The 24,354-nt window shown below is 41.9% G+C and overlaps 1 protein-coding gene across 3 annotated transcripts in view; it reads left to right on the top strand.

Annotated features, from left to right (window-relative positions):
• Positions 1-21,757, top strand: part of GNB1L (G protein subunit beta 1 like) — a 46,646-nt gene extending 24,889 nt beyond the window's left edge. For 2 of the 3 annotated variants that reach the window (XM_076353038.1, XM_076353036.1), the window contains exons 2-8: positions 2,098-2,269; positions 4,066-4,192; positions 4,422-4,547; positions 6,600-6,762; positions 10,540-10,638; positions 15,458-15,673; positions 20,609-21,757. In XM_076353038.1, the coding sequence (XP_076209153.1) occupies positions 4,077-4,192; positions 4,422-4,547; positions 6,600-6,762; positions 10,540-10,638; positions 15,458-15,673; positions 20,609-20,875 (987 nt within the window). In that variant the 5' untranslated portion in view covers positions 2,098-2,269; positions 4,066-4,076 and the 3' untranslated portion in view covers positions 20,876-21,757. The remainder of the gene's footprint in view (positions 1-2,097; positions 2,270-4,065; positions 4,193-4,421; positions 4,548-6,599; positions 6,763-10,539; positions 10,639-15,457; positions 15,674-20,608) is intronic. The other variant, XM_076353039.1, reaches the window with a different exon arrangement.
• The last annotated feature ends 2,597 nt before the right edge of the window (positions 21,758-24,354 follow it).

Genomic DNA, 24,354 nt, shown 5'->3' with positions numbered 1-24,354 from the left:
AACCGTTAACCTAGCACTGCCAAGTCCACCACTAAACCATGTCCCTGAGCACCACATCTACAGGTCTTTTAAATACCTCCAGCGATGGTGACTCCACCACTTCCCTGGGCAGCCTCTTCCAATGCTTGACAACCCTTTCAGTGAAGAAATTTTTCCTAATATCCAACCTAAACCTCTCCTGTCACAACTTGAGGCCATTTCCTCTCGTCCTATCACTAGTTACTTGGGAGAAGAGACCGACACCCACCTTGCTACAACCTCCTTTCAGGCAGTCGTAGAGAGCGATGAGGTCTCCCCTCAGCCTCCTCTTCTCCAGGCTAAACAACCCCAGTTCCCTCAGCCGCTCCTCATAAGACTTGTTCTCCAGACCCTTCACCAGCTTCGTTGCCCTTCTTTGGACACGCTCCAGCACCTCAACGTCCTTCTTGTAGTGAGGGGCCCAAAACTGAACACAGTATTCGAGGTGCGGCCTCACCAGTGCCGAGTACAGGGGCACGATCACTTCCCTACTCCTGCTGGCCACACTATTTCTGATACAGGCCAGGATGCCATTGGCCTTCTTGGCCGCCTGGGCACACTGCCGGCTCATGTTCAGCCGGCTGTCAACCAGCACCCCCAGGTCCTTTTCTGACAGGCAGCTTTCCAGCCACTCTTCCCCAAGCCTGTAGCGCTGCATGGGGTTGTTGTGGCCGAAGTGCAGGACCCGGCACTTGGCCTTGTTGAACCTCATACAGTTGGCCTCGGCCCATCGGTCCAGCCTGTCCAGGTCCCTCTGCAGAGCCTTCCTACCCTCGAGCAGATCAACGCTCCCGCCCAACTTGGTGTTGTCTGCAAACTTACTGAGGGTGCACTCGATCCCCTCATCTAGATGATTGATAAAGATATTAAACAGAACTGGCCCCAGTACTGAGCCCTGGGGAACACCGCTCGTGACTGGCCGCCAACTGGATTTAACTCCATTCACCACAACTCTCTGGGCCCAGCCGTCCAGCCAGTTTTTGACCCAGTGAAGAGTACACCCGTCCAAGCCATGAGCAGCCAGTTTCTCCAGGACAATGCTGTAGGAAACGGTGTCAAAGGCTTTACTAAAGTCCAGGTAGACCACATCCACAGCCTTTCCCTCATCCACTAAGCAGGTCACCTTGTCATAGAAGGAGATCACGTTAGTCAAGCAGGACCTGCCTTTCATAAACCCATGCTGACTGGGCCTGATCACCTGGTTGTCCTGTACGTGCCGCGTGATGGCACTCAGGATGATCTGCTCCATAACCTTCCCCGGCACCGAGGTCAGGCTGACAGGCCTGTAGTTCCCCGGATCCTCCTTCCAGCCCTTCTTGTAGATGGGCATCACATTTGCTAACCTCCAGTCAACTGGGACCTCCCCGGTTAGCCAGGAGTGCTGATAAATGATTGAAGGTGGCTTGGTGAGCACTCCCGCCAGCTCCCTCAGTACCCTTGGGTGGATCCCATCCGGCCCCATAGACTTGTGTGTGTCTAAGTGGTGTAGCAGGTCACTAACCATTTCCCCTTGGATTATGGGAATCCATAATTGCCAATTGGGGCTTCATTCTGCTCCCCGTCCCTGTCTTCCAGCTCAGGGGGCTGGGTATCCGGAGGACAACTGGTCTTACTATTAAAGACTGAGGCAAAGGAGGCATCAAGTACCTCAGCCTTTTCCTCATCCTTTGTCACTATGTTCCCCCTGCATCCAATATGCCCCGTAAAAAATGACATAGGTTTAATATTAAGCCCAATTTCCAGATTCACATATCTGATGATTAGCAAAAAAGCAAGCAAAGAACCAGGCGCCAAGGAGCAAAAAGTCACTTCATTTGCTTACAGCTTGCAAGTATGTTTTCAGTTGGTTTTTTTCCTGTAGCCAGTCTGAGGATTTTTCCTAAATATTGTCCTTGTAAAGACATGCATTAGTAGCGTCTGTTTCATGCCAGGTAAAACCTTCCCACAGCCACGCACACACTTGCTGTCTGTCAGCAAAAACTTCTGTGTCAGTAATTAGAAAAATGCTATTAAAAACCTGCCTTGTAATCCCAGATAGCCTCTGGGTTGACTCAGTTCTATTTTGTCTTCCTTGCTCAGTGCAGTAACCCAGGATCCTTCCACCGTGAAGAGGGACCCCGCTCCTCTGACAAGCCGCCTAGCTACTATTTTATTTACGTGGTTCTACGAAGTGTCATTCTGAGGGCAACGGCATACAGCTGTAGTGTCCCAAGGAGGTGACCTTTGGTGACAAAAATCCTTAGTCTAACAGGTTTGTAACACAGGTGAAGCATGTTACAGACGGGCACTTGGGAGCTGGATCTCACCATGGGGGCGAACCTGTACATCATGTAATCATCTGAAAATTTACTCCAGCCTGTCCGGAGTCTAGATCATCAGACAACATCATAAAACAGATGAGTCAGGGCACTAAAACATGGAGGTTATCCACTGAGCTCATTATTTTCATACCTAATTACACAGTGCTATTGAGGGAGAACTGCACATTATGCTGAAGAATCCTGTTTCATCACTAGTCCTAAAAGATAATTGTGTTTAATTAGGACCTATGGATACCTTGGTGATTACTGATCTATAAACACTCAAGGTAGACCTGCAGATGAGGTGAATAGCAAGTGCATCCATTAAACACAATTCAAAAGCTGATACTGAGGTGAGATGACAATTAAAAGTTGAGCTGTTCTAATTTACCATGTAACTTGTAGCTGTAGTGCTCTGTTCTGATTCTCTGCAATTCCACTGCTGTGAACCAGCAGGCAGAAAAACACCCGCTGATCTTCCCTTACTGAATTTAGAAAACTTCTTGTTTAATCCGGTCTAATATATGCATGAATGGGAAAGAGTGATGAGAGTTGACATCTGTAGTGGCAAAAGCTGTCCTTTTCTGTATGAGGTCAGGTCAAAAAGGAAGAAGCAGAAATACAAGCGTGGCTAGTAATGTCACAGATAAAGCGGTAAAAACTTTTTATGGTGAAAACATTTCTTGTAATGCATGTTATAATGCATTTTCCAATGAATTGCAAATTGTACTTACAGTCAAAGAAGCTGCTGGTTACCTTGTCCCAGCACAGGTCTGGAGGGTCATTTGCAGCAAGTCAGAACACAGAAAAGTCATCCTTGTCCTTTGGTGCTTGTGCACAACTGCCCGCAAAGGTGTTAATGTGAATGGAATTACTTGGTGAAGGTGCCGGACCAGTAAGAGTGTGCCTAATCAGATCACAGAAACGACCCCTGTGAGTTCATAACGAATTGCCCTTCACCATTCCCGTGTTAGGGCAGCATGCTTCCCCGCGTACTTGTCCTGTTCTTTGCTGACTCGGACCGCCTGTGAACCAATGACATAAAGCTGAAAGCATCCGTCTCTCTTTATTGATCCTTTGGGGAATACAAACCCCTTAGAATAAAATGTTTAACACAGTAGTCACTAAGTTAGTGTGAAATGCTGCATTTCTTTTTTCAAGTAACCATGCTTGGAACCAAAAATGCAAGCACTTGGGAGTAATGGGATTCTTGTGTAAAAGTGATCGTAACTCTAATCTCATCTGAAATTCTTTTCAGTTTATACTGCAGTGCTTTTCTGTAAGTGGTTGTGAGTGGAAAGCATAGAAACAGTATTTTTATGGGGAGGAAGGGGAAAGACTTGCCAAGGGGCTAAGTGGAATGATAAATTGCTTGCCCACTGAAATTATGGGTATCCAGTTTCTTGCATTTTGTAGCTCTTCCTTTCTGCAGCAGGGAGAACAGCTGAACAATTTTCTATTTACAAGTGTGCAAGAGGTGCATACACATGGCCAGCTCAGCACTTACCTTGCTTAAGAGGGAATGCGGCAAAAAGCAGATTTGACAGCTGCTTGATCAGTCGATGTTAAAAGGAAATACTTTACACTGAACTGTATGGCAAATAGAAATAACATCCAATAATGCGAATTCAAAGAGGAAAGTGACTAGGAAAAGCAAATGTCCTGATCAGAATGTATTTAAAGTTGTAATTTCACTTTAGGCTGCCTTACCCTCTGTGGTATCTGTGTCTTCTTCTCACTCCCCCAGTTCATTGCTCGATGGCTCTGCCACCTCTGGATCCACAGTTTGTTCTCAGAGGCGCCAGTGCTGCCGTCCACACTCTGCATTTTTCCTGTGGCAGCCAAGAACCTGATGTCCCCATTCTTTTCTCTGGGTAAGTAAACCAGGATCTCTGGCTGAGTTGAGTGTGATATGGATATATCCTTTTAAAACAAAGTGTATTATTTAGATAAATTGTATCTGGAGAAAACAACAAAATGCATGATGGGTGTGTTATCTTTCTACATACAGCTTTAGTTTTGAAAAAAAAAAGGAAAAGCATCAGGCTGTCTTATCAACTTGTCTGCAGTGGTCACATTAAAAGCATCTGTTCTTACTGCCAGGTCTGAGAATGGGTTTGTCCATGTCTGGAACCTGAAAACACACAGAGTGGACACAGCACTGGATGGCCATGGAAGAAAATCTGTCTACTGCGTGGAGACAATGGGTGGTAAAGACAGGCTCCTCAGGTTAGCAAAGCAGGCAAAAACCAGTGAAATTATTCTTGTTTCTGTCATGTACAGGATTGAAGATGAACCCCCCCCCCCCCCCCCAAAAAAAAAAAAGGAATCTATTATTTCTGAAGTCACTGAAAGTCTCTCCAACACATATGGAAATGTACAAAAGTACAAAAATACAGAAAAACTGTAGAACAGAAAGTGGAAAAAATTATACAATTAATTTCTTTATGATATATATGTGACGACATCACAACAACTTGGGGTCCATAGTGTATTACTGCATTAAGATCAGGTGAGGTCTTTGGGTAAAGGAAATACACTTGGATTTGAAGTTGACAAATGCTTCACAGCTGGTTCTCAGGGAAGATCAAAATTGATATAAAGAGTTTATAAATAGAGGGGAGAGGAAGAAAAGGTAAGGAAGGAAGAGAAGAATCAGAGATAGAGAATGGAAGGCTGAAAATGAGCAAGAAGGCTGAGTTGCACACCTTTGCGTTGTTGCAAAATATCTGTTCTCGTTCAGCAAGGGAAGGTCGGGGAGATTTGTGTACTTTGGATTAGACAGGTGATCTAGAGTAGATGCCAAAGTGTCTGTATGACTAGGAGGTGTTCTGACATGTTTATCTAGAGAAGACATCTCTTATAATATACAGTGGAACTCATTAGCATTTATATTTTGTTATCTGCTTAAGTACAATTATCAACACTCTCCCCCATAAAATCATATTGAATGAGCATTGTTTGTATAATTATAGAGTTTTTCCATACCTCTATTTTTGCTGTATATTTATAACAGTTCACATAGCAGTGCAATTTTAGGACAGCAGTTACCTGTATTTTTTGTTTCTCTGTTCTAAAGCTAAATCACAACCATTTCTTGCAGTGCCACATTGTTTGTATGCCCAGTGCTATAAATGTTTTGTCAGTTTGTCACTCAGCTGAACAGCAGATGGGAGTTTCTGTGTTGATGTTGAAGAAGTCCCAACAGTCTGTAGATTTGCATCTACCTCTGTTTTCGTTTCATGCTTCTATCAGGTGATACTGCTAATTAAAATAAGAAATGGATAAGGGATTTTTGATGACTACTTGTCCCAGGTGATAACATGAGGACACGTGTCCTGTGCTACTGTCGTTTGTGAATTGGAAGCTTCTCCACGGTGGTACTTTGTTCCAGAGCCAGTGGGATCACATAAATTTGTAGCAATTGCTGCTGTGCCCTTTGTCTGGCCTTCTTGGTCTTACTGTCTGGGACCAACACACAGACCTTTCTGCGGGACAGAGAGGTCTGCAGAGGAGTCTCTGTGTGAGCTGCACTAGTACATCGGCGATGCAGCCACTCATTCTCTGGTTTTGGATGTTTTAACCACAGCGTTTCATTGCCTAATTCCTGGTACTCCTTGCACTGCCAGTCCCTCTCCTGTTGTGTCTCCACACATACACAGTTGTAACAGCTGTCTGTGCCCTCCCTGCGGCTGTGGGAAGTTGACCACTGAATAACTGTAGCTTTTTATTTATCTTTGATGTGGTCTTTGTTGTCTTGCTATTTGTCTTTCAGCTGTCAACACACCTGACATTTCTATTTCATTGCTAGGGTGAAAGACTATTAAATGTGTTACTCTCTGGATACTTTTGTTTCCTTTTAAATTAGATCTAAACAATGGTAAAATGTAAGTATTTTTATTATGAAAATGTTCAAATACGCATGAGACTTCATGAATATATACGCACATATACATAGCATAACGGTGTTTGATGGAGTCTCTCTTCACAAGGAAACGTGGCTGACGGTGACTGCAGCGTATCTGGCCGACTCGCAGGCCCTCCCTCCCCCCGGTAACTTTTGAACCTGTTGCGCAGAGCTGCAGTCAGCAGAAGGGTGGTGGTCTCGGTGATACTGGGTTCCCACACATTTCATGGAAGACCAAATTAATACCCCCTCAGAAGCTGTACTAAGCTCATTCCTTTACTGCATGTTAAAGACCCAACTCCGGTATACTAACCTGCAGGAAGCCAGGCTTCCTCAGACCTGCTGCTCATGGATAACTTGTTTTACTGTAACAGTCAGGGTCGTGACCAGAGGATCTGCTTGTGGGATTTAGCAGAGGGACGGACTTCAGTGATGGATTCTGTCTTCACGGAGAACGTGGGATTCTGCAGATGCTCTCTGTTAAAGGTGGCACAGGGACGCTGGCTAATGGCCATGGCAGCCAGAGCCCTGGAGGAGGTAGGAAGCGTCTCTTTTTCTGGTGCTTGGGAGATTCTGGTTTTGAAATGAGATAGTTCAGAAGGGGAAAACATCATTGCTCTTAAATTCTCTGCTCAAGAGAGGGCAGCACAAGGAACCTTTGGGGGTTCTCATCACTAATTTTACCTGCCAGAAAGGTGACTGAATTATATAACTCATGCTCTAATAGCAAGGATACCACCCCAAGATTTGTCTGACATTTAAGTATTTGCAGCTGCTGCTGCTCTTTCATGTGCAGGAGTTTTGAAAACTCCTCTGGTGCTGCTGAACACTGTTAAAGGGGAACGAGAGTCCTCCTGGGGAACTAATGGTCAGAAAGTCTGTCATCAGATGGAAGTACTCATCTTCCATCCGAAGCTGAACGTCGTGTTTGGTGAGAGAAGGGGAGGTGCAGGCGATTTGTAATGCGATATGTGGTCCTTCACCCCGGGCTAATTCTTTAACTGGTACTTGGGCTGGAAATAGTTGAATTACTATTAGCGGCCAGAGGTTTGCTCAGTGTGAGATAATTGTAGGGTCCGTTTCAGTTCCCACTGGATAAGTCCACCTCTAATACCCATTATCACAGCAGTCATTGACTGACAGCTGTGTTGGCAATTTCCACTTCTGCTTTGTAGAAATCGTATTTTTGTTTCCTTTGAAGGACTATTTGAGAACATCACACAAAAATAAATTATTTCAAATACTTGACACCAAAATACCAAAAATACGAAAAAAGAAAAAAGTGGCATAAGTATGAAAAGAAATATTGTAGCTAATTGCAAATTGTTCATAAGCATAAAAGGTCACATGCTTTTCTGGACTATAGGATGCGAATCTTGAAACTGAAAGTTGCATATTTTATATATGAAGTAATAGGTGGGAATGGTGCCTGTGTTGCACGAAAATGCGAACTTTTTATTATTCAGAAGTTAAGCACATATTTAAGTACTTTGTTGGCTCACAGCCAGAATGTTCAGCCTTTTACAGAACTGAGTAAGCCTGTAGACACAACCACTGTACTAGTAAATACAACGATTCTAAGTCCCATACCTTGTTCTGATCAAACAAAGAACTCTCTCCATTTTACAACAGCGCTCAATAATATTTAAGTTAAACAAAATTGACAAGTGCATTCTTGTGTCAGCCGGAGAAGTTTTTGTGTCAGGCAAAGAGTGCACACACACATTCTGGTAATGAAGGATTAAATAATCATCTGATCCAAAGAGAAGACATTTACCCCAATGTCTCTTACAACCCATCTCTGGTTTTGTTTTCATTTGTTTGCTTGGGCCCTGCAAACTGATAATGATTTGCTGTCTCCTGAGGTAAAAGAGTTCTACTCTGTGTATGAACCTTTACATTAGAACTGTGTCAGGTTTCAATAAATTCACATAAGCTCCCATAATATATAGTGCTTCCAAATAGGCAGCACTGTGTGAGACACAGTACATTTGCAGCTTATGATTAAAATTAAGACTTAATAAGTGTTTATGCTTGGCTGGTGCCCAAAAAAAGAGTAATTTTGTCTTAAAGCAGGTTCAGTCCATAAATAATGAGATCTGAACAGGCATTTATTTGTTCATGATTGCATTTAAATCACCAATTATGAGTTACACGCACTTTTCTTGCCAATTTGCCAGAAACATGTTAAGAGCTTTATTAATGTGAAAAAGAAAAAGGGTGTGTTTCCTTGTGGCCAGTTTTAGCCACCCAGGAACACTATTAACCTCAGGCAAAGGCAAATCTTTCTCCTATTAAGCAAAACCAATATAAACACAGAACTTCAAGTTTTAGGTTACAGTTGTCAAACTACACGAAATAGTATTTATTTCTAAGGCTCAGTTGCCTCTAATGCAGAAAGTCTCTGGAACTGTCAATCTGGCATAGGCAGTTCATACCTGCCTGCCTTCTGCAAAAAGCTTTTCTCATCTTTGTGTTTTTCTTTGTCCTTTGCAAGCCCCACTGTAGCCCTTGTACCAGTTCGTCCATTTTTAACCACGGTAAAGCGAAGGAGGTTGTTTTTTCGGGTTTTTTTCTCTTTTAACCTGCAGAAGTGCATTTATCACAGCACACTTATCCTTCCTTATTACATAAAAGTTGCAGTTTCAGTCTTGTCTAGGAGGCAATGCGCTTTGGAGAGCCAGTGATGAAAGACGCAAGATGAGAGCAGGTCATCTTCATATTTGTAGCCCATTGCCTGCAATAGCTAACTTGGTCATTATGTTGATAGCAAGAAAGTTGCCAAGAGAAAAGCATCTTTTGTTAAGAGTGTAGCTCCAAAGGACCAGAATTCCCAGATGGTCAAACTTTGGTCTGTTCATAGGTTTGGTCTACATATTGGATGGCTCTTTGCTGTAGTCTCCGTTCCTCAAATCTGGAGAATAGTTTCCTGCTCCATTGCTAAGTGGCTTTAGAAAGTGTTCTGTATGTTGTGCTTAGTACATTGCGACTTGCAGTCCTCAAGTGCAGCTGGCTTTTGGCAGGCTAGCTGACAACCTGTAGAAATAGGAAGATGTTCTGGCAAGCTTTGAACTAAAGGTATGGGATTGGAAAGCCATCGCAGCTGCTGTGGCCTTGACTGATGGCTCCCATAGGAGCCATATTTGTGTAATACCTCATCTCAGATGCTTAAGGAAATTCGCATGACTGGGGCTGTCCAACAGCACTGCTGGGCTTTTGCACGTTCTGAAATAGCCTAGGGTGGCTGGTGATGCTGGATTTATCAAATGTTTGAAGTCCTTTAATTTTACGAGATAATGCAGACCACTGTTTATTTAATTAAAATAAAAGATCACCTTAGTGATTTAAGTATGCATGTGAGAAACAGTGATGTTCCTGGCAGCAAGTTTTTGATACCTAAGAACTTCTCCATAGTTCCAGGCTTGAGAATCAGCCCAGAGTGAGGCACTTCTGTGTCAATCAAGAGACTCAAAACCTTCCAGTGCCAAATCGCACAGGCAGACTCCCCTGATCTTGCCTGCCATCATCCTGAGGTGGAAATGAGCTACTTCCTTGGCAGAGGAGAGACTTGCCCAATGTTTAAAAAAAAAAAAAAAAAAAAATTAACAATCCGATCCATAATTCATTACCATCAGTGCAAGCAACAGTGGAAGCTGCTATGTAGGCAGAGAGCAGGTGTTTAACACAATATTGTCTGACCCTGCTTTGAATAGGGTCAGGCAACGTTGTGTTAAAAATACCTGTATGCCATCACTGCTCCAGCCTGCATTAGCAGATAATTCTGGGTTTACATCTTGTTAGTGCAGTCAGCCAGTAAATGAAAAATCCACCTTAGATATATATATTGCCTATATTTCCATGCAAGCTCTGTGTTACCATGACAGAACAGAGGAGACAATGCAAGTGTTCACAAGTGGATATATAAAAAAAATTAGCAACAGAGATGGAAAAAGGGGAAAGGGAGAGGAAGCAGGGAAGTGTTTTCAGATTAAGCAGTCTGCAATATTATCTAGTGTATGCACAGTATCATCTACTGTATGGAAAGAAGACTATAATACAGATTAAATGGAAGAGTGGAAGAAGAGGATGTGTTCATTCTAGCAGTTTTGTCTGGTCTTTCCTAAAACAATGCATTTGTTTAGATAGCTGTAGATTCCCCTACAGCTCCAACTTAACATGCATTCCTCAGTTTCCTCCAGACAGTTTTTACTGGAAGAGCTTATACTAGCCTTAATCACCTTAAAAGACTTGTGTTTTTAACAGCAGAATTTTGACCTGGAGCCTGACCAAATACTCTTGTTTTCCTGATGTCAGGTTCAGGTTTTGGAGCTGCCATCCAAGACGTCAGTCTGTACCTTGAAGCCAGAGGTGGGTGCCAAGCTGGGCATGCCCATGTGTCTGAAGTTACGGCAGGTAAGGCAAGAGTGCCTGCTAATTGTGAAATGTTTTCCCTGTGATTCATTTTATATGAAGCACATGAATCTTTCTTCACTTGGATTTTGATTTATTATCAAACCAATCAAGTAATTATACTATTAAAGAGGGGAAAGATTTGTGAACATCCTTAATGTAACTTTCAGAGCTTTCCAAGCTTTAATGGAAGATTTGCAAATGCTCAGGGAAGGCTTTGTATCCTTAGGATAGATAAGGTTTTTGCATCAATCAAGAGGAAAATGAATGACTTACCAAAGCCAGTTGTTTGATACGGTTTCTCGCTGCATTAAGAATGATGAGAAATGATTGGGTTACTTAAAAACAGTGATTTCAATGGCAGGTTACATTCACTTCAATGCCCTCAGGACAAGGAAGCACTCTATGAACATTTCTATTCCAGACATACAATAGGAACAAAATATTTATGGTTGTATTGACTTTGGACAAAAAGGTTAATAAAAGCAGTTAATGAAAAAAACCCACATTTGCAGAGTATTCAGCAAATAATGTTTACGGGGTGCCACCAGTGAAAGACACGTAATACGAAAAGGTGGCAGTAGAGGGGGGAAGGAGTTTAGGTGATTGGCTCTAAATCTCCAAAGAATTGGTGGCAAAGCTGATTCCCACTTTAACCCCAACCACATACGGTTATAGCTCTGCAGTACCATCCGAGCTGATGCCAAGTATGTTATTCCTGCAGGTTCATCTGAACATCTGTATTGGTTTCAGTTGAAAAAATGATCAATCAGCTGTGAATTTGAGGTCTTACTGTCTTCACTCAAGGTCCTGAACCGACTGAAGTCTAGAGGAATTCAGTCGCTGACTTCAGACAAAAGTAGGAGAGGCCACAGTTTAAGTCCCATGATGTAATTAAAAACTAGAAAAAAAAATAGAAGGAAAATTAAATAGACTGATTAGGCTTTTATTAAACAGAAAGTTTATCCTAAAAATGCAGTCAGTGTTCAGTGATTTCACTCAGTGAAATGAATGGGGCTTTCTGTCTCCTGGACATATTTTAATAAGATGAAGATAACTGAGGAAATGTTCAGTGTTGAAAATTTTGTTGCCTGTATAAAAAGTCCTCTGTCTTGCCATATTTTCTACATGCATTAATATTGCTATTCCTCTAGGAAGCAGAGCAGGTGTAGAGTCTTAATTTTATGTAGTTTTTAATTTTGTTGCCAGTGGGGATAAAGCAGAGGACTGGGAACTGGGAAAGGTAAATTATTCCATGAAAATTCTGGCTTTGGGAAGTCACCACAACTTCCTAGACTGCAACAGGCAAGGCAAGATAATCCCTTACAGTCTCACAGCTGTATCTGCTCTTTTACAAATCTGTGCAACTCGGTTTAGAAGCATGGGGGAGGAGGATACTCTTAAGGGTAAATAATTGTATGTGGTGTACCAAAGTGATGCTCTGCGTTCTGTTTTGTGGTTTCGCTGGAAGTGGCTCGCTGAGTGACCTTGTAACCATAAAAGCAGAAGAACACGAGCTAACCCAGCTGCACCCCTTCCTGAATAGAGGCCGCCCAGGATTTCTTTGTACATTACTGCATTGGGCAATATAGACATACCCAGGAGATGAGCACTCCCCAACCCATCGCTTATGGGCAACGTGTTGCCTAAGAGACTATTTGATGTTGCCTATGGCACAGTAAATTAACAAGTTGAAACAGAAGCTGACATGGAGAGAGACACATAATGGTCTGAAGGAAGTATGCTCAGGGTTGTTGTCCAACAAGAGTTTGGGGGCTGCAGCCATGTGTCATCTTACTTTTCTGCATGCCAATAAAAAAAGATCCACGTATCAGGGAAACAACACCCCTTGCCAGCAGCAGCATGAATTAGAAACTTTACTATAGAGCAGAAGGAAATTGAGGCTTAGGTTATGCTTGTAGATTAAGCCTCACTGGCTTCTCCTAAGCAGTTAAAAAGCTGGCAGCTGTTTTATTTTGTTGATTTGAAACTTTCCCCCCCATCATTTCACTAGGTCTGTCCTTAAATGTATTAGTTAATTCAATGGGGTTTTTTCCCTTGTGGAGGTTCATATTCTTAAATACCTTGTCCCTTCAGCTTCACACCTTCCTGCTATTACTAATTGGGTGGGGTAGGATTTGCAGGCATAAGGATAGTCTTCCCTTAAATTTTTTGCACTCCTTGGGGAAGGCATCATGTTGCGTAACAGTGCAAACAAAATAATTCAACAGGAATAATACATGTAGAAACTGGAAACACAGAGTTATTACTTTATATAAACTATAGCAATTATTCCTGTTGAGTTGACAGCAGATCACCTTTTCTTCCTTCCTTGACAGTTATCCAAATGCAACAACAAAATGTTCTGCTTCGGAAGAGCAATGATTTATAATTTAATTTTTCCACTGACACAGAACATGAATGGTGAAGACTTTTCACCAGAAGCGTCCGTTTTTAGGAACTGAAATAAATAGGCCGTTGTGAACCACTGCTTGGTGAGTCCAGGCATCAGACTGAGAGCTCCCCTGATCTTTCAATAGCTTATTGTGTAAGTTCAAGTATATGTACTCATTGAAATATTACGCTTGATATGGGTAGGGAAAGTCAGGAAGAAGCAGCGTGGGAGATCTTCATGTCATAGGAAACAATACTTTGTTTTTAAAATAGACCAGCCTTAGATCTCACCTGAAAATTACTGGTTTTCAAATCTAAGCTAAGATTCCCACAGCATAAAAAAGAAAAAAAAAAAAGGTTTTGCTCGGCATTTCCCATGATGCTGAGCACTCACCTATCTCTCTTATCTTAATGAGGGTTATGAGCACCTATGAAAATCTGGCCATCCTGTTTTGAGTAAGGCAGAGGAGCCGACCCTGCCCATCCAAATCTTGTTTCATTGGCTAATGAAAGCTATACCTTCTGTAGAGCCCCAGGGCTCTGGAGGAGTCAAGTGCTCTCTTAGAAGAGCAGTACAAATAATTGGGGGGGGGGATGCCCAAACTGGGGGCTTTTTTTAAACTTAATTGAAGTACCTATGAAATACTTTGTTTTGCTTTGAAGGTTTTACCCTTTATTATGTATAAATAAAATCTGGAATGTTCATTTCATTCAGATTTTTTTTTTTTTAACTTTTCCCCTGGTATTAAAAACCAGGTACTCTTCATCCAAAATACCTGATGAGTTAACATTAATTCACATATATTTGACGTATATTCATTGCTCTGATGTTACATTATTTTAGCAAATCAAAAATTTGACAGAAAAATCGTGCACAGTTCTGGGCATTATGGGACACCTTCTTTGTGGGCCTTTCTAGACAGAGCATGCTCCCTACCTTTTCAAAAGAAAAGGGGTCTTAAAGCAAGGAGCGAGGCTCCTGCAGGATCCCAGGTATGGGCAGACCTGTTCAGAAAGATGATGTAGGGGATTTCTCCTTGGTTTCCTTCTTCTAAGGGGCAGTTTTCTTCCCCGCTCAGTGAGATCCATTCCTCATTTAAACACTTCTTTAGGCTGAATAAATCTGAGAAAGAACATAAGGCTTTTACTCAGCGGTCTTACTACCTAGACCACCCATCTCTTGTTAGTTTAACTCCCCCTAGAACAAATAATAACCAGTGGGAGAATAGTCTGGACCATTAATAGAGGCAGTGAGCCTTTGGCCACTGCAGGTTTGTATGATGACATTGACAGCCAGCGAGTTTGAAGAACCTCATTCAACAATGTGATGCCAGTAAAGATTAATTCTTTATAAATGTTCTTTACCTTTATTTTGAACTGAATACCAAGCAAATGAATCCCGTAGGATCAGACACTGTTTGGAAAGAGCCGAATAAGCTATTGGATACATTTCTTAGGGTAAGATGTCCCTGCATGAGGTAGTCGTAATCCCAATGTCTATTTTGGTGTTTCTTCTCCTGTTAAAGAAATAACTGGCATTAACAGATGCCTGTTTTTTAGTTGCTTTTCATTAGGGATTTGCATCTTCACTCACATAACCGGTTACTGCTCGTGGGGTCATTAGTCTTTTGGCTGGAGCAATGATGAATATTTTCCTTAAGTGTGACATGTAATCCAGTAATGTTCCCTTCTTTGAGTTATTTCAGAGGCTTAAATAAATTAGGTGTCTGCCCAGGGTGCCATGCCCTTTGGCCTGTGACATCATTAATCAAAATAGCTTTCAATTGGTTACAGTGGGACCCGGGCGCCCGTTAACCCCTTGGTGACTCACCCAGAGATTCCTGATGAGAGGTTCAGTGTTTACCTTTAAGCACTGTGGTGGACTTGGGTAAACGATCCGTATGTGTAACTCTACACTTGGCAATGCGAAACTGGAATCTTTAAGCATGGCGCTTCTTTCAATGTCCATACGGGTTTGTATAGCTTGATAGTAACTCAGCTGCTCTAAGTATTTTTTTTAAGGAGCACAAGCAAAGTTCAGGCCATGAAGGAAAACTTCTGAAAACATCAGGCAGCCTTTTTTCAGCTGTTGTACAGGGCAATAGTTTGGATTTTCAGAGAGAAATTTTCTATGTGTGCATATATATATATGTATATGTTAGATACATATTATATATATCTAAAACATAGACTTTTATAAGTAGATATAAAAACCATAAGTGCATGTCAGCAGTTACCTAGTAACACTTTTTGTAAGTGGATGGACTATCAAGATTTGACATTCAGACTTCTAAACTTTTCACTTCTACACCAGTCTGCATTTTCATTTATTTTCTTGGTGTTTGGACTGAAACCTACCTGGGGATGATAATTTTCCTAACAAACAGACTATTTACTTCTCAAACAATTTTACTTTTCCCTTGATCAGCTCAACTGTGGTTCACAACCTTTGCTTCTGGCTGGCTATGAAGATGGATCAGTGGTCCTTTGGAATTTGTCAATGGGAAAAGCATTGAGCCAACTTGTTTGCCACCAGGAGCCAGTGATGAGCCTTGACTTTGACTCGGAGAAGGCCAAGGGGATCTCGGGCTCATCTGAAAAGGTGCTTAGCATCTGGAGCCTCAATGAGCAACAGAACCTCCAGGTCAGGATCATTGGCCCTCTAGTGTCATTTATCCCACTTTGCACTAACAGTTTGATAGACTAAAAAAATATTTAGTCATGAAGAGGAGTTGTTGCAGATCTCTAGCTAATTAATCACAGACTGGTTAGAATGTCTGTGCTATGTGACTAGACTTAGCAAAAGATGGTGAGGATTTAAAAAAAAAGAAAAAAACCCTCTCTCACATGTTTCTGGTTTTACCAAAGTTGCAACAGGCACACAAGCCTAGCATTACTCAAGCCATTGCCTCTGTATCTTCATTTATCACGTTAGTAGTATCCAGCTCTCGGAATGTCCTAAACATTATAAATGAGTTATAAAAATGAGAAACAAAGGATTACTTTTCCAAAGGTTCTGCTTGAATGGATAGAGCTTGCTTTCCACTGTGGGAAAGACAAAAATATTCCATGAAACAAAAAGAGTAGGAGCAGCCCAGCTAGCACCAAGAGGACATGAGGTTTACGCAACCAGCTTCCTTTGGCACCTTTAGAGCCCTAGCAGGAGACAGGGAAAATAAGTTAATTGGATATATCAGTTTGTGTCTGAGCTATGGATACCTGGAATGGCTGGTTTAGAAGGAGGTCTCATAATCACCAGTTCAGGCTATGCTAGTGAATGGCAATAAATATTGCTTAATCTAGACAACTTTAGCAAGTGTTCCAACAGTGCCAAGGGGTTAAGTAGGTTTTAACTAGGTGTCGAAATGAAGTGCATAAATAAAGGCTCATGAAAATTAAAATGGCCCATGCATAGCCTCTCCATTGCTGAGTGCTTTAACCTTTTCTAAAGCGGCAGTTGTCCCCTGAACACACAATGAAGAGGCCCTGAACCAGCCTGTGTGCCCCCATATCATCCTTGAGAAGAGAGCTGCTGGATACATCGATTCATGGAAGAACAATAACCACTCTTCCAGCTTGCAGCTTTTGTGGAGATTTTTTTAGGTAGTGTGGCAAGTTAGTGCTGTTTTCTGAATGGTGCTACAGGAAGAAAAGCAAGTGCTTGGACGTCCAACGGTGACTCATCGCCTGGGGGACACTGTGAAGGTATATAATCAGTTTAGGCATCACCACAGAACTAGCGTTTATGGAGTGGTAGGGCACTAAGACCCCGGTGCATGTAGTGTAAATGCATCCAACGGAGCTGAAGTTTGGAGGACACAGTGCTCACTGAGGAGAACGTCTGAACTTTAATAAGCAATACAACATGAAGTAAAAGAGGCACTCTATACTCTGAATAAGTAGCAAAAGCTTTCTAAGCCAATGTGATAAAGAAGAGTTTTAACAAGTCTGATGGTACACAGTTGTCATAGTTTGGGTTTTTTTGTCGTGGTTGCCCTGCCCCAGCCTTTCTATCACTATTGGTACACATGTGCACCTCTTGTCCTTAGCTCAGGGAAGCAGAAGGAAGTTGAGCAGACAAGTCCCAGTAAGAAACTTGGTATTGAGACTAGTTTTCTAAGGCCAAGGTGTCAGAAATCTGACATCATGACAGGCTTCTTAAAGCTTCAAATACTCTGGTGTTGGAGAGGAAGCTGTTCCTTCATATTAATTACAGCATAGCTTTTTCCTAAATTCAAAGAAAATATTGTTCTCCACAGCACATTTCAGTTATGAGTTAATCGTAATGCAGGGGTACAGGTATGACTCATGGGAAAAATAAACAGTTGTTCACCTGAAATATTCCAGGTATTGTTTTCCACAGGGTATTCACATTCCCAGGAGATGTACCATTAGTTACATCTTCAGCACATCACACTGAGAGATAGTAGCTTTTCTCAGAAGAAATTTAAATGCCAAGTATTACAAACTATAAGTAATGTTTCTGTGCTTCATGCATAGTGTGAATGCCCTAATAAAATGCATCTTTCATATGAGCACTAGAGATTGTCAAGGACATAGATTAAGTTTTTTTTCCACTATTGCATTAATAATATAAACCAGATGGGGATGGTTTTTTTCCTGACATTCCAGGTACGTGAGGTAATGGTAGACGTTGGAAAGCCACTCAGTGGCACATTATTTTTATTCTAAAAGGTTTTAATAAGTAAACGTGGTGCATAGCTATCTGCCGTTGGAGAAATAATGACACAATGATGGTACTTCAGCTCTGTTTTAAGTGGCAATGTTCCAGTGTGTCAATGAATAGATGATGAAGGTAACTTCATAGTTTATTGCTATGGGGAAAGTCTGGTGTATTGTCTTCTACAAGAAAGTTGCTGAAATCATCACTGTCAGCAAATGATTGGATTGGTTATGAGCCTTCTGATTTGGATGAGATAATGTAATTATGTGATGATGTTTGTGGTAGAATGTAGGAGGTAAACAGCTTCTGCAGGTGAATAAACAAAGCAGAACTACGAAATCTGATAATCACAGAAGCTCCTTTATATATGACAAGAAAAAAAATTCTATAAGCTGTAATGTAAGTAAGCACACAAGTTTTGTTGGTTGGGTTGCTGAGGCTTTTCCCTCAAATGCTGAAGCTCAGGCTGCCACTATCTTGGCTATTTTTCTAACAAGAATAGGGCTTAAAGACATGATTTGGGTGTAGGAGAGGGAGATTAAAAAAAAAAAAAGAAAAATCATAGATAGCATGTGTTAAGGAGGGAAGGAGAGGTGGATATCTGTTGGCCTCAGCATATCAAAATTTCTTAATGCATCTGCTAGTAGATGCAAGTGTCCTTGGTCATGACCGGCCAAAAGGAGCTCACCTGGTTTTACCTCTTTGTTTTCTTAATTACAAGCTGGTTTTCTGGTTAGGAAATTATGTTGATGTGCATTTGACTACAGTAGTTGCCCGTAAGTGACTGGATGGTACAAATCCTGGCACTGGGATTTCACCTGGCTGCACATACCTTGAGCAAGTTGTTCTACTTTGTTTTGATTTTCTCTCTCACCTCTTGTATTTGCAGATCATGCACAAATGCCCACTGTTCCCTCATGTTCCATAGCCAAAAGGCATCACCATTATAGGCTTCATTTTCAAGTTGTAGCTCGCTGATGACATGCAGTTTCTCCCAGTCATCCTGATTTTGCTGTATGGATCTTGCCCACATAATTGACAGTAATGATGGGAAGCACCACGCCTGGGATTGGTTATAGCCATTAGCTAATAATCTCAGTTACAGAGTAAGGCCCATCTTACATTTGCCAGGCTGGTGATGTAAGTAATAAATCCTTCCCTTGCCAGGACACATACGCCAACAAAAATCCCACTGAAGCCATGCTACATTAGCATAACCGGGGAGTTTGGAAGAACATACGTACTAGCGAAAAGCACAGGTTTTACAGTAGCAGCCCCACAAAGAGGCCCACATACAGCCTCCTACTGTTCATCAGGCTTGAGCAAAACTTGCTGTCCTCTGTTCTGAGTTGGTTGTAGACACATTCGTCAGGTCCTGTTTAAAAGAAGAACGTATGGGGCATGCAATAAGCATGTCAAGTTTCATTTAGCCTTTTTTCTCATCGAGTTGCACATCTCTTGCTGCTTAAGTAGCTGGGCCGTTGTTAATATAGTTGAAAAATAATTGCTTATAGCTTTGTGCCTGTAAGATTCCAAGATGTGTTCAACTGCATCTGAAACCAACTGTGACCAGCATTTCTGGAGTTTTAGTTTTCTACATCCAGTATTATAGTTAAAATTATCTGCAATGAATATATACTTTATAATCCTGTACAAACTATGCATCATGGAACGTCCTTCGAGGAGGAAAGCTACTCAGATGTAATATGCTTTTCAATCCCTTCCTGCCTCAGAAAAACAGCAAACAACACGCAGTGTATTAAAACATGCACTGAATTATATTAAGCTTTGGGACAAGATAGTTACACATTCAGTCTTAAGTAGATAGCGGCATTAACACGTCATTTCCAATTGTGCTTATGAATAACAGCACTTCAAGGTCAGCATACACTCACAAAGTGTCTTCCACATTGTGACAAAAACTAGGCTATTTCAACGTACATGCACTCGCGCGTGCACACACACACAGTCTGGTGCATATACTGCATGTGTTTCAGAGGTAGGCTGCTGACTAATACAAGTCAGCTGAGGTGAGAACAGCAAAAGTGTATTATATTGAGCTTTTCCTCTGTGCTTCAGGGGGAGCTCATGTCTGTGAAGTGAAAACTTTTCTTTCCAAGGGCTAAGTCCTGTGCAGCCCCAGTGCCTACTGAAGGAAGCTAAATGTCTTCCAATTTAATTGTGCCCCTCAGAAAGTTGTGCCCCAGTAGTCTCCAAACAGTAACAAAAGGCTTCCAAGATTGAAATCAATAACTTGTTCGTAATCCCCTTCTTGGAATTTGGTGTAAATAAAAGTCTCTTGGGAAAGAGTACTAGAAATACAGATTTCCTGACACTGTAACCTAATTCCTGGAAGCATTCCTTTCTCAAGACTGTGGTAAATGCTACCACAGCTTATTGGGGTTTTTGTGAGGGGCCACAGTAGTAGAAATAAGTAGCAGGTAGTTTAAACATCAGCTCAGAATCTCAGCATGGGAATAGTGCAGAAGCAGGGAAAATATATGGCCATAGCTCTGAACATTGCAGCTCATGCAAGAATAGCTGGATGAAAAGAGTAAAGCTGTCTAGTCTGGTTCTCAAAACCTTGACTCAGAGCTTCACTTGTGACAGAATATAAATAGCTTTAAATGCAATATAAACTAAAAACATACAAGGGATGCTTTTATGTTTAAAGAGTGGTGCTGGAGATAGATAGGCTCAAGTTAAGGTCTTTTCCGTCTCTATCTGTAATCGTTCTCACTAAGGCATCATCCACCATGTGGTGAAAAGCTCCATACTACCTGTGTGATACCAGTGTATGTGGGTGGGCGCTGTACCTTCTAAAAATCCCAAAAGGTTCCTTTTACTTCTGTTTGTTTTAAACAGTTAGAGCTCATCTATAACTTTCTCACACAGGTTTACAAAACACACAAACTTGTCAACGCTGGCATATCTGATATCACCATCCGTCCAGACAAAAAGATTTTAGCAACAGCAGGGTGGGATCATCGCATCAGGATCTTTGGCTGGAAAAAAATGAAGCCCTTAGCAGTGCTGGACTACCACACAGCAACTGTCCATTGCGTGTCCTTCTCAGATCACAAAAACCCCAGTGAGAGACTGCTGGCAGCTGGCTCAAAAGATCACCGCATCAGTATCTGGTCAATATATACTCAGACGTGACATGTTCTGCACTGTCATGGACTAGGAAAACAGGATTGGTGAAGCAATTCTTTACACTGTAATTCAAACCTGTATGTGGGGAAGTAGCAGAATATATTTCCAGGCTGACGTGAGAGTCCTAGGTTAATTTTTATGCTGCTTGTTCAAGCTGCAAGTTGTGTTTTCCAGAGAGGGAAGTGGATTTTTAAAATTCATAACAAGCAGAGCAAGGCCAGTCACAAACGAAGACATAGAACAAGTCGCTTTGAGTTCTGCTACAGGTTTTGCAACAGCTTTTCTTTGGCAGGTTGCTTAAATAACTTGTGCCAGTATCTTCTTTCGTGAAAAAGGACTGGAATCCCTCAGACTGCAGTGGGGGCAGAATACGTCTGTTTGTAAGTCATTTATGTATCCAAGAATCTGAATCAGTGTAAAATATCACTCTTTCTTGAAAATTTATACCCATTAAACCACCTCCAGTGGTTTCTCATTGTCAGTTACTTTTTCTTCCCCGTAACTGAAAGGCTATCAGAACAACCTTGATTTGTTCACACTTCTGTCAGTTTCTAACTTAAACCAACAGCCAGGAATGTGACTAGGGACGGCCTTTGGCATTTATGAATTTCATTATGTCTCCTGTCACCTCAAGCCTCACAATTAATCACAAGAAAGAAAGGGAAAAAAATCTTCCCCTGCACTGCACTGCAAAGCTATGTAAAGCCTTTTACAGAGCCAGTGCTAAATCCTTTCCATAGGCTGACTAGCTGAAGGATTTAAACTCGGCAATCCCATTAGCGCCCTTCTCCTTGGAGAGTTAGGGTTAAGTTTCAGCATGGCAAGTCTGGATTCAGCTACACAACTCCCATTTACATTTAGGGGAATTGCATGGATAAATCCTTATCCACACAGTACGAATGGCTCCATTAACTTGTCATCTCTATGGTCATGGAAGCTGAAATTCATTCATGAAGGTTTTTTTTGTTTGACTCATTTGCATTCTTTTAAAGCATATTAGACATACAACAGACATCTTACTGTTGTATTCAGTCACGAAGTTGCCGGTACAACTGTCCCACTGAAGCAATTAGCAAGGGCCAGCTTATTAAAAAGGAGGTGGCCTGGAAACTAGAACTCAGCTTTACAAATTGAAGTGTTTTGTGTCCAGGCTGTGCACGGCTGATACTTTATTGGACATACTTGTTTCTGCCTCTGTACAGACCTGGACATCAAAGAAAAAGTCACCAGAACTGTAGTGAACAGCAACATCAAAAGACTTCAGAAATTATTTCAGGGAAAACACACAAGCAAATTAAGGTCTGGGTCTGCTATCCAGCTGTGCTTTACCAGTAGAGAATGCTGTTGGACTAAAAGCCTTAAGCACCAAGCCCGATGTTCTTTCCATTAAAACACAGAAACAGGTTACTGTTGCCAGGCTTTTCTAAATAAAACTTGGCCTTGCACATTTTGGACTGTGATGACACTTGAAATAATGCATTTCTTTGATTATTTCTTTACTATTCAGTAGCTGCATGGAGAATCACACTGCAGTTGAACATTAAAGCCTAATTTTGAGTGGTCTTGAGTCAAGGGGAGGTGCTGGTGTTTATTACATCTACCAGACAGAGTTGCGTAGATGGTAAGTGCTCCATCTCTACCCTTCATCCACCTCCCACACAGAGGAGGAGCTACCTACACCGTACAAGAGGCTCCAGCCAGCAACCTTATGGAATGAGACAGGGTCTGTCTTCACAAACCTGCTGCTGGAAGAAACCTTTTCTTTTTTTCTCCTTTCTTAAAGTAGGTCAGAATTGACATAGATAAACAAACAAACAAATAAGGAAAACATTGTCGTGTGTAGTCCAGGGACTTGTCATCAGGAGTTTGCAAAGAGATTTCCTTTTGGCTGTCCTGTCTCGTACTGCACCACACATGAAGCCTGTCAGGCAGCCTTGAGATTGGTGTCTCCCATTTGAGTGGTGCTTTGCAAACAGAACTTGGAGAAATTTTGCTGTACAAGAACAATTTCACAATTGCTTAATTTTTAAAAGGACATAACCCAGTGGATACATGCTTGGGTTTTAGTCTCCTCTCCACTTGGATTACAAGTAAATAAGTTTAATATAAAATTAAGTAAGTCGCCATCTGCTCAGGAGAGTGCCCTGCCCTGTGCTTTAACCTGTGTACTCACAGCACCTTTTTAATAAAACAACCTTGAAGTGAGATCTGATGAAGGCCCATGCCCTAAAAAAGCACTGTCACGCTGGTGGTTGGGCACTGTCCTGGAAGGTGAAAAAACAGCTCTGCATCTCCTCAAGCATGGATCGAGGTGTCCTGTGTCAAAAATTAGCACTCTATCTCCCCCAACCCCGAGGTACAGGGTTAGAGGCACAACTGCTACCGTCATTTTGCATGGATCAAGGCCAGGAACACCTTCTTGGGACTCCTGGTACAACAGGCATGATACTGCTCAGTGCTGGAACACAACATGCTTTTAGACTATCTGAAAAACTTAGCTTCTGAGCAAAACTTAAGTTTCCACACCTTATCACTCAAAAAATCCCAAAAAACAAAACCAAAACCAACCCCAACCCTCAAGACACATAGTCAGTCCCTGAAATCCAGCAGAAAAGGAAAGGAAATCCAGGGCTCGCCCATCTTGGGTGAATGGTTACTGTAGGAAATGAGAAGGCCCCAGCCTGGTCCCGGTAGAGATGAAGTAATCACTCTCTCCTCTCATCCCTTTGACAGGAAAAGGCAGCTGTGCCACCAGAGAGTATTGTAAGTGGTGAGAAGCCAGGTTCAAGACTGGAGCGGGGACTAAGATGCAAACCTCGCCAGCATTTCAGGGCAGCTCCATGCTCAGCACACTCCTTGTTTTGCATGCCAGTTATGAGCACCTAATGCTCCAGGGCCATTGTGAGGCTCCAAGGCATTGACACAGCCTGGCTTCTGCTCCTGGCACGGCTGGCTGATAGGCTGGCTCACAGCCACCCCCCACGCAGTATTTCCCTCCTGTGTTCCAGACCTCAGGTCCCAAAGTAGTATGCAAAATGCATCTTTAATGAAGGCCTATGCATCTTACATTCACTGTAGGAAAAAACTTTTGATGCAAATACTATGGTATTGGCACAGTGGCAGCCCCCTAGGAAGAATGGATTAATACCCCATGTCTTAATGAGTGCTATTAGATCAGAGCCTGAAAGTTAGGAACCTTTGAGTATATTCTTTTCTCTGAAAAATGCCATTTACTGTCAACTTCAGTGTCTAAAGTAATTATGGAGACTCACAAGGGATGTTTAGATTTACTAATAGGTCTTTTGGAAGATACTCTAAAGATTACTATGTGCCTTCACATCTAACTTACGGCCCTTTGCTGGCGGTTAAATATTTATGTTTGTCTGACTAGGTAGATTTAAAAATAAACTCATTCATGCAAGCACAAATTGAAAATGAGGGCATGAACTGCATCTGTAATCTTACTAGCAGACAGACACAGAGGT

Source organism: Aptenodytes patagonicus, chromosome 15 (genome assembly GCF_965638725.1).
Source record: "Aptenodytes patagonicus chromosome 15, bAptPat1.pri.cur, whole genome shotgun sequence".
Classification (NCBI taxonomy): Eukaryota; Metazoa; Chordata; class Aves; order Sphenisciformes; family Spheniscidae; genus Aptenodytes; species Aptenodytes patagonicus.
Note: the sequence above shows the minus strand (reverse complement) of the source record. Positions and strands in the feature narration are given on the sequence as shown.